Source organism: Abramis brama (genome assembly GCF_963993115.1).
Source record: "Abramis brama genome assembly, chromosome: 4".
NCBI classification, from domain to species: domain Eukaryota; kingdom Metazoa; phylum Chordata; class Actinopteri; order Cypriniformes; family Leuciscidae; genus Abramis; species Abramis brama.
Window position 1 is genome coordinate 20,705,927 of NC_139966.1, and position 13,479 is coordinate 20,719,405.

A 13,479-nucleotide genomic window follows, 5' to 3' on the forward strand; every position below is an offset into this window, starting at 1 on the left:
ATTTGATTTTAAGTATCTGCCGATACCGAGTCCCGATCCGATACTTCTAACTTATATTGCAAAAACAAAAAAGAATAAAGAAGAGCGAAAAAAAAACAGATCCAGGATGTTCCTTATTTTTTATTTAATTCACCTTATTTTAACATTCAACAACTCTGTTAACAAACAGAGCACTTCTGTGAGGTAGCTTGAACAATCAAGTAATAAATAAATTCTTCACTTTTGGACTTTAGTGCAACAGTAAATATTAAAAAATATTTCACACTGCACTGTTAAAACAGAGCGTGCAGCGCGTATTTTTTTCGCCGCCCATGTTAACAGATTAAACCAGGCTTTAGAGCATTCACACCGCACAGAGGTGGCGCGGCAGAGCAGAGCAAAGCAGCAGTGCCGCGATCGTTTCGGCGCCGAGTCTATTTTTGCTGCGCCGCTTTTGCTGAATTAAAGTGACAATACATTGATCATGGCCAAAATACACCGCAGTTTTATCCAAAAAGTGCATTGATGATATCTATTGTGTTTTAAACAGTCAATCAAATGACCAACAGCAATTTAAAAAGAAAACAAATGTCCAAAAACAAACTTAAACTTAAACTTATTGCCATAACAATAAAAACAAAGATGAACCAAAAGTTATATAAATGAAATTATTAATAAAATAAGCTTCTTGACAAGTCTTTTCTCTTAAATGTATTTGAAAACGAAAAAAAGCAATGCCAACTTATCCATTATAGACTCTGTCTGTACACAACCCACGGTTCAGCCGCGCGTGACAAACGCTGCCAGTATGAAAGCAAAACGCGCATGTCCTGCTCCTGCTCACCATACGCACTGCTCCTGCGCTGCTTACACTCTAATAACGCGTGCAGTGTGAAACCGCCGTAACTCTGTGTCACCGCATAATAGAGGTGTTAAAAAATAATGAGAATATAAATACATATATATCCGAGTCCTGATCGGGAGGTAACGTCCGATTCCGATCGAGTCTGAAAACACGCGATCGGGCCCGATTTCCGATCACGTGATCGGATCGGGACATCCCTAAAAATTACCCGAGGTCACCAATACCGAACTCGACCTGTGTCCGAGGCACTTGTCGAAGATTTGGACCCGAACACCTCTCGGGTCAGACCTCAGGTTGTCGGATCCAAGTGGACCCATGATGACCTCTATCTGGACAATGTGTCAAAATAATGAACAGAGACTGCTTTTTTTTTTTTTTTTTTACCAAAAAAAACATTTTATTCTAGCTTCATGCATTCCTTTTTTATCAACACTGTTTTCTAACAAAGCAACATTTTGAACAAAAAGCTGAGAATATTTTTTATCAAAGACTCGAATTCAGAATCATAAACAAATCATAGATGGTGTAGATCGCATCAATCAACACCCCTTGTAGCTTGTAGTCTTTCACCTATTCATAGGCTCAACATTTCATTCAATAACTTTAAAAAGCTATGATTTTAGGGATAGTTCACCCAAAAATGAACATTTTCCAAACCTGTATGAATTATTTTGAACACAAAAGAAGATATTTTGAAGAATGACAGTAACCATTGAATTCCATAGGCTACAATCCATTGCCTGGTTACCAAAATTCTTCAAAATATCTTATTTTGTGTTCAACAGAAGAAAATTATTTATTTATTTATTTTTATTTTTTGGGTGAACCATCCCTTTAATGTTTGATGATCATGTTAGCTTGTATATTACCTGATCTGACCTCTTCTTCTATCGCTTGTTTCTGTTTCTTAAGCTGTGTTTTGATCTGGAGGTTCTGTACTCAGTCAGAAGATGCGCAATAGCAACCTCTGCCATATAACAGCGAAAACACAGATTTATGGTAAAACAATGTGCCACACAACAGCACATACATTTTTTCAATAAGAGGGGAAATAAGAATCAGCATCAAACTATCTGTAGCAAACGAGTCGGATCTTCCGCCAGTAAAAGTTGTGCTGGTGTTGCGTTTTAGCTGATGCCCATGTTAAGAGTGACTTCTATGCCAGATGTGAACGATCCGCCACATATTCGTCAGTTCTAAAAACCTGCACAATATGTCCATTGCAATTAAACTTTAAGCATTACATGATGTTGGTATTTTTATTAAACAAAAGTTATTTCATTACCTGTAACGACAAATATATTGTAAAAAATTCCATACTATTGGTTACAGTATTCAAACAGCACCCAAAATGTAGTACATTCAAGGGTCTCACATGCGTGACTTTTCAGGTGAGTCTGTAAGTGTGATGACAGAATCTGCATTTTTTATCAAAATTGAATGGTCATCGTCCATAGTGAATATGCAAGTAATTTTTGAAACAACCTTTCTCAACCTCTCAACAAATTTTCTCAACCTTTTACCACAAACAGAACTAGAGCTGCATTTCAAAATGAGTTTGCAAATGACATTTCAGTTCTCTTCGATGTGTGAAACTCTTCCCACACTGAGGACACGTAAAAGGCTTCTCTCCAGAGTGATTTCTCAAGTGGGGATAAAGGTTTCCTTTATGATTGAAACTCTTTCCACAGTGATGGCAGGTGTAAGGTGTCTCTCCAGTGTGAATTCTCATGTGAATAGTAAGGTTTCCTTTATGTTTGAAACTCTTTCCACAGTGATGGCAGGTGAAAGGCTTCTCTACAGTGTGATTTCTTATGTGGACTTTAAGGTTTTGTTTTTGAGTGAAACTCCTTCCACAATGATGACATACAAACTGCTTCTCTCCAGTGTGAATCCTCATGTGCTGATTAAGGTTCTCTTTACATCTGAAACTCTTTCCACACTGATCACATGCAAACGGCTTCTCTCCAGTGTGAATTCTCATGTGAGTCTCAAGACATTCTTTTCGTGAGAAACTCTTCCCACACTGTTGGCAGGTGTAAGGCTTCTCTCCAGTGTGAGTTCTCATGTGCTGATTAAGGTATCCTTTACGTGCAAAACTCTGTCCACACAGTTGGCAGGAGTAAGGCTTCTCTCCAGTGTGATTTCTCATGTGGACTTTAAGGTTTTGTTTTTGAGTGAAACTCTGTCCACACTGTTGGCAGGTAAAATAACTGTTAGATACGGTTTTCTGATCTCTTTTTTGTGAGGAAGTCTTTTCAATCTGAGTGGATTTTTTCCCCATCATGAAATCATGATCCTTCTCTTCCATTTGATTCAGTTCTTGACTCTCTTCTTTCAGTGCCATCAGGTCTAAAGCGAAATAAAACAAATACAAAATTAACACCAGTTTTAATGGCACAAAGCAACAGACCGCAAAAGGCTGCAGTAAAACAAGAATGCCAACAAAACGTTGGAACTGGATAAATATTCTGAATGTTCTGATCCAATCTGACTTCTGATCTGTAATACTGCCTGAATCATAATCATCCCTGGAAGCGTGGCCTATTTGGTAAGGGTTTTTCCTGCATTTAAACTTTTTTTGGTCGCAGCCAAAGCAAATTTTTGTCTCGCCAAAGCCTTATTTGATCGATGAGTGATGTAGATGATTGCTGCGCTTGCGATAGGGCGCATGTTACTTAAAGAACGAGCAGAGAGAGAGAGCCCCGGTCGCACGCGCGTGCGCACTCTCATCGTCTTCAAACTGTCTTGCTCTCTCCCGCTCCCTCGCTCATATTAATCAAAATCAATTGAGAATTGACACGATGGTATATATACATGATGGTCCTGAATTACCGCTGTGTGAATTGTGCTAAAACAAAACGTTTTTACGTTGCCTTATCTTCTCTGAAAAGCGTTCCGCCCATTCAGCTGACATAAAAAACACTTTCAATAAACAAAACAAAAAAACCTATCCAGTGAACTAATGACTCATTTGAACCGATTCCATTATACATTACAATTACCAAAACAACCTTTTAGTTTAGACTGAAGTGAGATGAAAACAGAAAAAAAGTGCAAAGCAAGTTGTTGTTAGCTAGCTGCTAATTATATTAAATTGCATATGGTAAAAAATACCATAAATACCCACCCTGAGACCTGGAACTTTGACTCTGAGAGATTTCTTTGAGACCTGAACCAAGGACTTTGAATTTGCCATGACAATGGAAGGTCACTTGGAAAGCACAACCCGTTCATGGGGTTCCTGAAAGATGCCAGGAGGTTAAATCCTCCCAGACTGCACCTCATCCCCTCCTTGGACCTGTCTGGTCTACCGAGAACTCCCTTCAAGCCAAATCATTCAAGCTTAAGATCCTGTCTCTAAAGACAGTTCTCCTGACCGCGCTTGCTTCCTTCAAGAGGGTGGGGGACCTGCAGGCATTTACGGTCAGTGAATCATGCCAGCTCTGTGACCCAGAGACCCAGGCCTGGAAATGTGCCCAAAGTTTCCACCACTCCTTTTAGGGACCAGGTGATGAACTTTCAAGCCCTGCTCCCAGAGTAGGCAGACCTAGCCCGTTTGCGCATTGCATGTTTTTGTGGACTGCACGCAGAAATTTAGAAGCTCAGAGCAGCTCTTGTCGGCTTTTGGGGTCAGTTTCCGAACAGAGGTTGGCCCACTGGAGAGTGGATGCTATCACCTTGACGTACTAGTCCCAAGGCAAGCCGTGCCTCCTTGGGGTAAGAACTCACTCCACTCGTGGTGTTACTTCATTCTAGGCATTGGCAGACCTCTGCAAAGCTGCGTGCTGGGCAACACCTAACACAAGTGGAGCCAGTCTCATCCCGTGTGTTGAGTACAAACAGGTAATGCGTGGGAAGGCTGGCTCTGTGTCTCACTTGCATCACCATTCCCCTCTAACAAGGGCATGCAAGCACATTCTTGCTTTGCAGGGGAGTTTGCAGGTGAGCAAACCCTGAATCGAGTTTCTCCAGCATCCTTCGGCAGCCAAACTCGGAGGAGTTATCTCATGCCAGGCCCTGTACTCTTGTGCATGCCCGGTAGATCAGCCCTTGTACTGGGATAGATGCCAATAAGCTGTGATTCCCCCTCAGTAATCACATATGTATACTTCAAGATACGATTTCCCTCTTGGTAAATCTGTGTCTTTCCTTGGGCCCTCTCTGCATCGGTAGTAGCTCCTCCCCTCGGGTCAGTCCATATGTGTATCTACTACACATTACCTCCCCTTCAGCAGAGTGAGGCCTCCATAGCGTCCCCATCCATTTGACTAGGCACGCTTTGTCTTAACTGGCCGAGTTTGTCTGCAGAAGCTGCTCAGGGAGAGGATGATGAGAGTAATAGGCCTACAGAGGAAAGTGAGCCCGCACCGAACAATAAAAAGAAAAACAGGCATAGATATCCATGCTAATGGCCATTGATGAAGAGCCGCATTCAGAAACAGCGGATGAAATTTAGATGTACCTGGAGGACAAAACAAAGGTAGGTTCAGGGCCACAGGCATGGTGGCAGAAAATGAGGAATGCTATCCCAAGCTTGCTATAGCTGCTAAACGCCTGCACTCCATCCCTTCCATGTCCACGCTATCAGAGCACATTTTCTCTAAGGCCAGCTTCAATGTGAGCAAGACACAGAGCTCACTTCTTCCCAACAACGTGGACAAAAAAACAATAGTGACAGTCAGTTAATGGCCAGATTATTTGAAGTGTTTCAGTTTGCTGTTAGCTTATACATTTTATTGTTTTGTTTTTATATAATGTATATGCTTATATATTTATTTAGTTTAGGAACTTCTGACTGAAAGTGATTTTTTTCAATGTTTCATTCGAAGGCACGTCCATAGCTTGAGTATGTTTGCAATTTGCACTGATATTTCTCTTAAATGTATAAATTTGCTCTATATTCAATGGTTTATAATTTATATTTTGATCCTAAATTAAAAAGAAAATTAAATTAGGCTGTTTTTTAGGCTATTTTGTGTTTGCGTTGTTTGTACCCAATAGTTTTTGCTACTTGCCCTTACTAGGCCTGTTTTTTTTTTACAAATGTTTTATGTTCCTAAGTGTTGCAGTGTTGCATTTGCTGTATATTTATTTAGTCTATTCATTTTTTTTAATTTCCCTCTTTTAAAGAAATAAAAAAGTTTATTTTTTTTTATGCCAAAATATGTTTCTAATCTTTTTACATTCAAGTTATACTATACTATAGTCTCTCGATATCCCTTCTTTCCATGAGCCTGGTCTTCTCTGATTGGCAGGAAAGCCCCGTCTGTTGTGATTGGTCTACTGCTTACAGCGCCTGTCGGAAGCTAACACCCATTACTATAACTTTACCACAGCTCACGAGACTTCCTCAGTCCTCAGCAATTGTACACACTGCATCGATTTTACCATATCAATCTGAGCGCAACTCCAATGATGAAACACTGGAAGAACTAGTTATTCAACCCGAACCTCCATCACAAGCACAAGTTCAACAGGACGTTTCTCAGCGATACACTGCTCAGTTTGAGGTACAATATGAGATGTTTCAACTGTAATTCCTCACTATCAGCATTAATAAGTGTATGTCCATCAAACAAACTGATGTGGGTGTGTATTTCTAATTTATTACGGTGCACATGTGGGAACTATTAACTGTATCAATAACAGTGCATACGTGTTAGCCATGTTTATAACATTAAAGTTTGCTAAACAAATCTCGCTCCATCCTTTATCTTTACTCAAAGTAGTAAGAACAACAGACAGTCTGCATTAATAGACAGTTATAGGTAATAGTGGCCTACAGCTGCTTAGCAGAAGTATTTCATTTAGAGAACAATAACGTGAGTTAGCTGGAGACCTAAACAATATAAAACACAAAACTGCGTATTTTGAACAGCGGGTAGAAACAATAATTAAATCATACTTAAAGGGGTTATTCACCATCTCCCCTACATTTAGATAGGTGGGCAAACGCATTGTCTCAGTGCATGCACTGTCTTAGTCTGGCAGCGCCGCCGCTAGCTTAGCTTAGCATAATGAATGGAATCCTTTGTTGCCGGATAGCATGTCGTGAGTAATAGTGATAAAAGAAAATTAAAAAACAAATTACTTCTTGTGGTCTGCGTATTCACAACGAGTACAAATAGCAATGCAGATTAAGACTAGGCGATTTCCTAAGCAGATATTGACTTGGGACTATATTGGGGCGAAGCACTGCTACTTGGCTGCAGAGACAAAACTCACAGTGTCAAATGCAGCACTGAGGTCGAGTAGTACCAGCACTGGTAATTTGCCTGTATTGGTATTTAAGCGAATATAGTTTATTATCTTTATGAGCGCTGTCTCTGTGCTGTGGTGCGGTCGGAAACCAGATTGAAAATTATCAAAAGTATCCATCCGAGCTTAAGAATTTGTTTAACTGATTGAAGACAACTTTTTCAATGATCTTGCCTATGAAAGGAAGATTTGAGATCGGTCTATAGTTGCTTAATATGGTCTTATCCAGATTGCTCTTTTTCAGGAGAGGCTTGACAAGTGCAGTTTTCAGGGAGTTTGGAAAACTCCCAGAGAGAAGTGAGGCATTTACCACTTCTAGAAGATCTGCTTCTAAACTGTTTAACACACTTTTGAAAAAAGGGAAGTGTGTCAAGGGCGCATGTTGATGTTTTAAGGTGCTGTACGGTTTCTTCCAAAATTTTGCCATCAATTTCTTTGAAATCAGACATAGTAACTACTTTCTCAAGTGGTCTGATCTGTCTGACCTCAGTGCAACTCAAGGATGTGCTGATCACCTTTCTGATATTATTGATTTTCTCAGAGAAGAAAGAAGCAAAGTCACTGCACTTGCTGTCTGAGAGCATTTCACTGGGAATCTGGCTTGGGGGGTTTGTCAGTCTCTCTACAGTAGCAAAAAGAGTGTGTGTGTGTTAAGTTGGTGTTTGTAATATTCGAGAAGAAAGTCTGTCTAGCTTTGCCTAGTTCCATATTGAAAGCATGTCTTTGTAGATGTTATAATGGACTACAAGTTTTGTCTTCCGCCACATGCGCTCTGCTTTTCTGCATTGTCTTCTCATATTTCAACTTTGCAGAATGTTTACAAACAGCTCTATTACACACTGCATGAAAGGGAATATTAGAAAAACCATAATAGGGGCCCTTTAAAATCCCTAACTCGCTTACAAATGAAACCGTGAACATGAACAAAATTATTAGTTTATAAACACTGATTCATTCCTCAATGAAACACCACCAATTATCCTTATAAAATTTTACCTAGGCCTACTGTAGACTACTAATGACTAGCTTAACTGAAATAAAATATTATAATAAAATGTTAAATTCCCTTTCATGTTTTGCCACATGTGGCCTACAGTCATATAGTGAAAACTTAATTGGCATGATTATCAGGGATTTAGAGTATTTAAAAAACATATAGTACCTTAAATATGAAAATAGACAATAAAAAATGTCAATTGGGTAAAGAGAAACATAAAATGAAGGGGGAAATAAAATAAATCTATATTTACTATATAGTAATTAATACTAAGAAACTTTGGACATGCAACTTGACTTGGCCTTTTGTGTCTGGACTTGTGACTTGCAAAACAATGACTTGATCCCACTTTCTGGTCGATAGAAGACGTGAAAGACACGAGATATTTTATTAAATCCTAAATTTGTGTCTTTCATTATCGCTCACAACCATTAACAGTTTGATTTTAAGAAATCAACATTTTAATAAGGATTAAATGACTTAAGTTCAGCTGCGAGAATGAAACCAACCTGTTTGTTCCTCAGTATCATCTTGCTTCACACTGAGTGCTTCTTCAAACTTCACGTCTTCATTCTCCTCTTTAATAAACGCCATCTTTATGTCTTCACTCTCATGTTTAATAAACACCATCTTTATAATAGTCATGTGGATCTCAGTCGCTTCACCAGGAGTATTTCTGTGTTTGTCCTGTTTAAGATGAGAATAATTCATAAATCAATAATCAAATAAATCCTCACTAAATCTCTGAGTGTGTCTCAATCAGCTCTAGTTCAGTAGTTCAGTTCACTGGTAAGAGTCAGTCAGAGAGAGAGTTAATGGACTTAAATGATCTGATTAGACTATAAAACACTCAAACTGAACAAATATTAAAAGTAATCAATTGACATTACAGGCTTGCAAACAGATTCAATTGATTGGACAGCTTAAACACTTTAAACTCACAACACCACAAACCTTTCTTCAGCCAAATCACAACATATGCAGGATCGCGGCGCAGCCTTATGACGTCACACCTTCTGAACAAAATAAAAGTCCTGTTCACCGCTACTGTGTCAGAAATCACAAACGTATATGAAAATGTACAAATATACGTATATTATTAAAGAAATATTAAAGACTTCTAATGAAAATAATAAGAATTACTAATACTAAGTAAAGAGAGAGATTCAGTATATAGCAAAATATGATGTTTGGGTGCAGAAACCATTTATACCATATATTACAGTATTAATATGCAAGTAGTAACAAATGTAGTTTGTATATAATATATAATAAATATATTATAGAGTTTAAGACTTCATAAAGTAGGGTTAATATTAAGTGACATTTTGGAGTGGGAAATATGACCAGAATTGTAATTAATCTTAAAAATAAGATTTTCATAATTACATCCTGATATAAATATTTTTGATATTTTACTTTTTTTAATTAAAATATGAACAAAGAAACAAATTACATTGTATAATGAACTGTACAACCCCTATTTCTAGGAAAGTTTGGACATTTTGTAAAATACAATTAAACCAAGAATCTGGGATTTGTTAATTCTCTAGAAGCTTTATTCAACTGACAAAAGTACATATGTTTTACTTAACTTAATTGTATTTTGTAAATTTAAACAAATTTTGATGGCTGCAACTCAATGGCATTTGGATAAGGGTGTTATACGATCTTCCGAACAGCAGGAGGCGCTGTCTCGAAAAACAAGGGGATTGCAGGACTCTGAGAATGTGGGACTCTAGGTGCAGGACTGCAGCTGCAGGCTCCGAGTCTGTAGATCACACAAAAACAGAAATCTGCGCTGAGGCGCATTAAAATAACTCAGTCCACCAGTGCTCTCTTCACACCAATTATTGAAACAAGACACAGGTGTTTGTCATTTGCACTTGACCCACTTGTCTCCCGACTCTCTCTCCTGTCACAGACCTCGCTGAACCAGGAGCTCAATTGTTTCTATGAATTACAGCTATTCATTTGCTCCTCTGTTGTGTAGCTTTCGGCTGTCTGTAAAAATATACTTCAGATTTCTTGTCAAATCTAGTTGTACAGTCAATTGCAATCATCAATTGAGTTTGTCACATTGTTTATTTTAGTTTCTCTATTTCCCTCAGTCATTGTTCAGTATTGTTTGTGCTTGCATCATTGTGGATTACCTGAGTATACTTTGTTTATACTTCCTTCACCGTCTTTGGACTGAATTGTGACTACTGGAGCAGCTCTAAATATTCACTGTGCTATTAAATGAAAGATAAAATATGATAGAGCAATAACAAAAAAATATAAAAAATTGTATATTTCCTAAGCCAACTAAATTAATTCATATTCTTTATATGAGCACTGTTTCCCGCATGGTGAAAGGCACAATAAAGCACAAGTGATCATACTGAGTAGGTAGCACTTGATAGACTGTTCTCATTGTTAATGCGGCATGTTCAATGAGACAAAAGCGGTATCCTAGTGTATCAGCAGCACAATTCCACCTGAGCCACAAAGTCCATTTGATCAGTCCTGCCCAAGCCATTGTTTTGCAGCCAAGGACCTGGCTTCTGTGGGTAGATGTGATATCACTGATGGCTGGTTGCTAGCCCATTGTCTGAGGTCAAATCCACCCTCTGACAGCAGAATATGCAGTTGATTGACTGTTAGCCTGGCCACAGATGTGGTTGGAAAGCTTGACAGATAGTTGTCCACATAACAACTCTATTGCACTGTTTGTCGAGCACCTCTCTTGGTTATTCCAAGCATGCTGTTGCACATCAAAAATGGCACAACATTGGCTACTGGTTGTACCAAATTGCAAGACCTGCCATACATAATCGTCTAGACAATTCTCACAGTGTAAATCTCTCCAGATGAAGCAGAGTAGAGGTCTGTCCTCAAGCAACAGACGGACCTGATGGAACATTCTGTGAATGTCCGCACTTACAGCCATGTGGTGGTGTTTGAATCTCAAAAGGATCCCCAACAATGATGGGCCAAGTGGGCGGGTCCTGGTGATTGAGTGATGATTGGGTCTGTGACGGTGTGGCTGACTCGGTGACAACTGAATCCCAGACAGCAACATAGTGTCGGCCAAGATCCAGGCCCACATATGGTACACATGGAATCCACACATACCAGATGTGGGCCGGATCTGGGGTGACACTATGTTGCTGTCTGGGATGGTTCTCAGTAGCTCACAGGTTTTTTGCTAGGAAAAACGTTTTAAGGCGAGACACTACAGGTGAATAGGGTAAAAATTACTAGCAGATATCACCATGTAACTTTCCCAGTTGATTACCTACATTAAGATGAGAAAAAAAATGTATTACAAGTTTTCTGTAATTTAATGTTTAAATATGCAAATTAGGCAATATCTAATTAAAAATCTGAGTATTGGATAAAGCCAGGTTAAAAATTATTTTTTCATTGTGTTCACATATTAGATGGAAAACAAATTACAGAGGGATTTATGGATATCTACTTTTGTTATCCTGTAAATCAAAATATATTGTCAATAGCCTTAAAAAAATTATTTTCGCCATGTTTTTTGGAATAAAATGTTATATAAATCAGGCTAGGAATAATATATTTACAAATCCCTCTGTAAATGTCTTTATAATATAACTAGGTACAAGACTGGAGAGTTTGGTGTATATCGGTGCTACTGAAGTGGAGATTTCGCACTTGGAGTATGAGAGAAAAGTCATTTTGAGAAAACGGGCTTTAAAGATTTATCATCAGCCAATGAGATTGCGCATTCAGCCCTTTTACTTTCACGATTGGTTGCTGATAAAAAGGAAATGACCATATTTGGATCCGACAGCATTGTACAGGAGAGAGAGCTTTCCAGCTGTGTGTGTGATGACAGGGAGCAGACAGCGATCGCGGAGCAGTGGGATGATTAAGAACGCCAACTTTTGTTGAATTTATGAGAAATCTACAGACGCAAACAGACAAAGTGTAGTAAAATAAAGACCTAAATGTGTATTTCAGACTTTTTTTCACCCCAAGTCTGAAAGAAGACATGTTATTGAAGACAAATATCCAAAAATCTCAAAATTGACCAGTAAAAAAAACCTGATGTTTTTGCCTGCCGTGTCTCGCCTTAAGGACGAGCGAGTGCAATTCAGTATATTCCCTCCGGTGTTAAACAGACGCTCAGAGGGGGCGCTTGTGGCTGGTACACAAAGATACTCGTGGGCTATCTTGCTCAGTCATGGAAAGTTGATGATGTGCACTTTCCACCAGGCCAAGGGATCGTCCTCTCCGTCAATGACAGGGGTCAGCAGGTAACTGTTTAACTCTGCCTCTGCGACATCTTCAAGTTGCATAGGCAAGGCAGAAGAGGCCACACTGGTTTTGAAAAGGCTGCCAAGAGACTACTTTGCCTTTTCCCCGGAGGGCTGTGCAGTTTGAAGCTTCTGAAAGGTTTCAGTACGAGATCTCTTCTCCTGTCAGATGGGTGAAAATCACATTAGTTTTGCAGTTAAATTATATATAAATATGTATGTGTTTGTGGAAGTATCATATTCAAGGACATAATTTATTAACCTAGTTATATTTACGTCTTGTTGATTCTAGCATTTTCGTCTTTATTCGGGTCTTAATGGCGCCCAGTAAACAATTACCATCTTTCAACGTTGAAATATGGTTGAAAATAAGGACTGGACTGGTTTTCGATGTGATTTCAACTAAGTAGTTTCGGCCGGACTGTTTGACTACGTGTTTTCAACTGATCATCTTAGATACCACATGTTTACAACTGATAATCTAAGGATAAGTCTGTTATACATGCTAAAATAACGGAGAAAAACAAACTACCAAACCATGTTCATTATTATCTCAAATAAATTTAGAGTTTTACATCATATTCCATCAAGACGTTGAAGATCGACCAGTTTTCAACGTTGAAAAATCGTAATTGGACGTTGAAGATTTACGTCTACTCAACGTCTAATAGACGACTTTTTGCTAGCTGGGCAGGGATGTTGTCTGCGCTGATGTACTGCGTTTTGAACCTAGGATCCATGAACGACGCAACATCCAAAAGCTCCTGGGTGTAGGGGACCCATATATACTATTTTTGTCATTGAGGTATGCCAGGACCTTGGTTTTAATTGATCTAGTCAGGTCAGTGTCCTCAGCATCTTCAGCCAGGACTGATGTGGCCAGAAGGTGGAGAACTGGCTTGACGTAAGAGATGCTCACATACACCTCTCCAGAAAGAGCATTTGTAAATTCCAGGAGAGGATGCAGTGCTTTGTGAATGGACTCCAACACTTCAATATCCTGCCAGGTTGTGCATATCGGTCACCTGACAATATGTGGGATATGGCTTTGGCCACTCTGGCAATCATATTTTCCTTCGATCCCCATCTTGTTGGGCACTCAGTTA

At 39.0% G+C, this 13,479-nt stretch overlaps 1 protein-coding gene across 1 annotated transcript; it reads right to left on the reverse strand.

Moving 5' to 3' along the window:
- Nucleotides 1-1,233: 1,233 nt before the first annotated feature.
- Nucleotides 1,234-9,124, reverse strand: LOC311081131 (uncharacterized protein). Its single transcript, XM_084111538.1, has 3 exons — nt 9,057-9,124; nt 8,612-8,789; nt 1,234-3,196 (listed from the first exon to the last, which is right to left on the reverse strand). The coding sequence occupies exons 2-3, from the start codon at nt 8,745-8,747 to the stop codon at nt 2,379-2,381; spliced, it is 954 nt and encodes a 317-aa protein (XP_083967664.1). The 5' UTR covers nt 8,748-8,789; nt 9,057-9,124; the 3' UTR covers nt 1,234-2,378.
- Between the last annotated feature and the right edge of the window lie 4,355 nt (nt 9,125-13,479).

Bases quoted from the DNA above. Each gene is read 5' to 3' on its own strand.
- LOC311081131 (XM_084111538.1), bottom strand. From the start codon at position 8,747: ATGACTATTATAAAGATGGTGTTTATTAAACATGAGAGTGAAGACATA. The intron at 3,197-8,611 runs GTTGGTTTCATT...ATTTCGCTTTAG, and splicing joins TGATACTGAGGAACAAACAG to ACCTGATGGCACTGAAAGAA.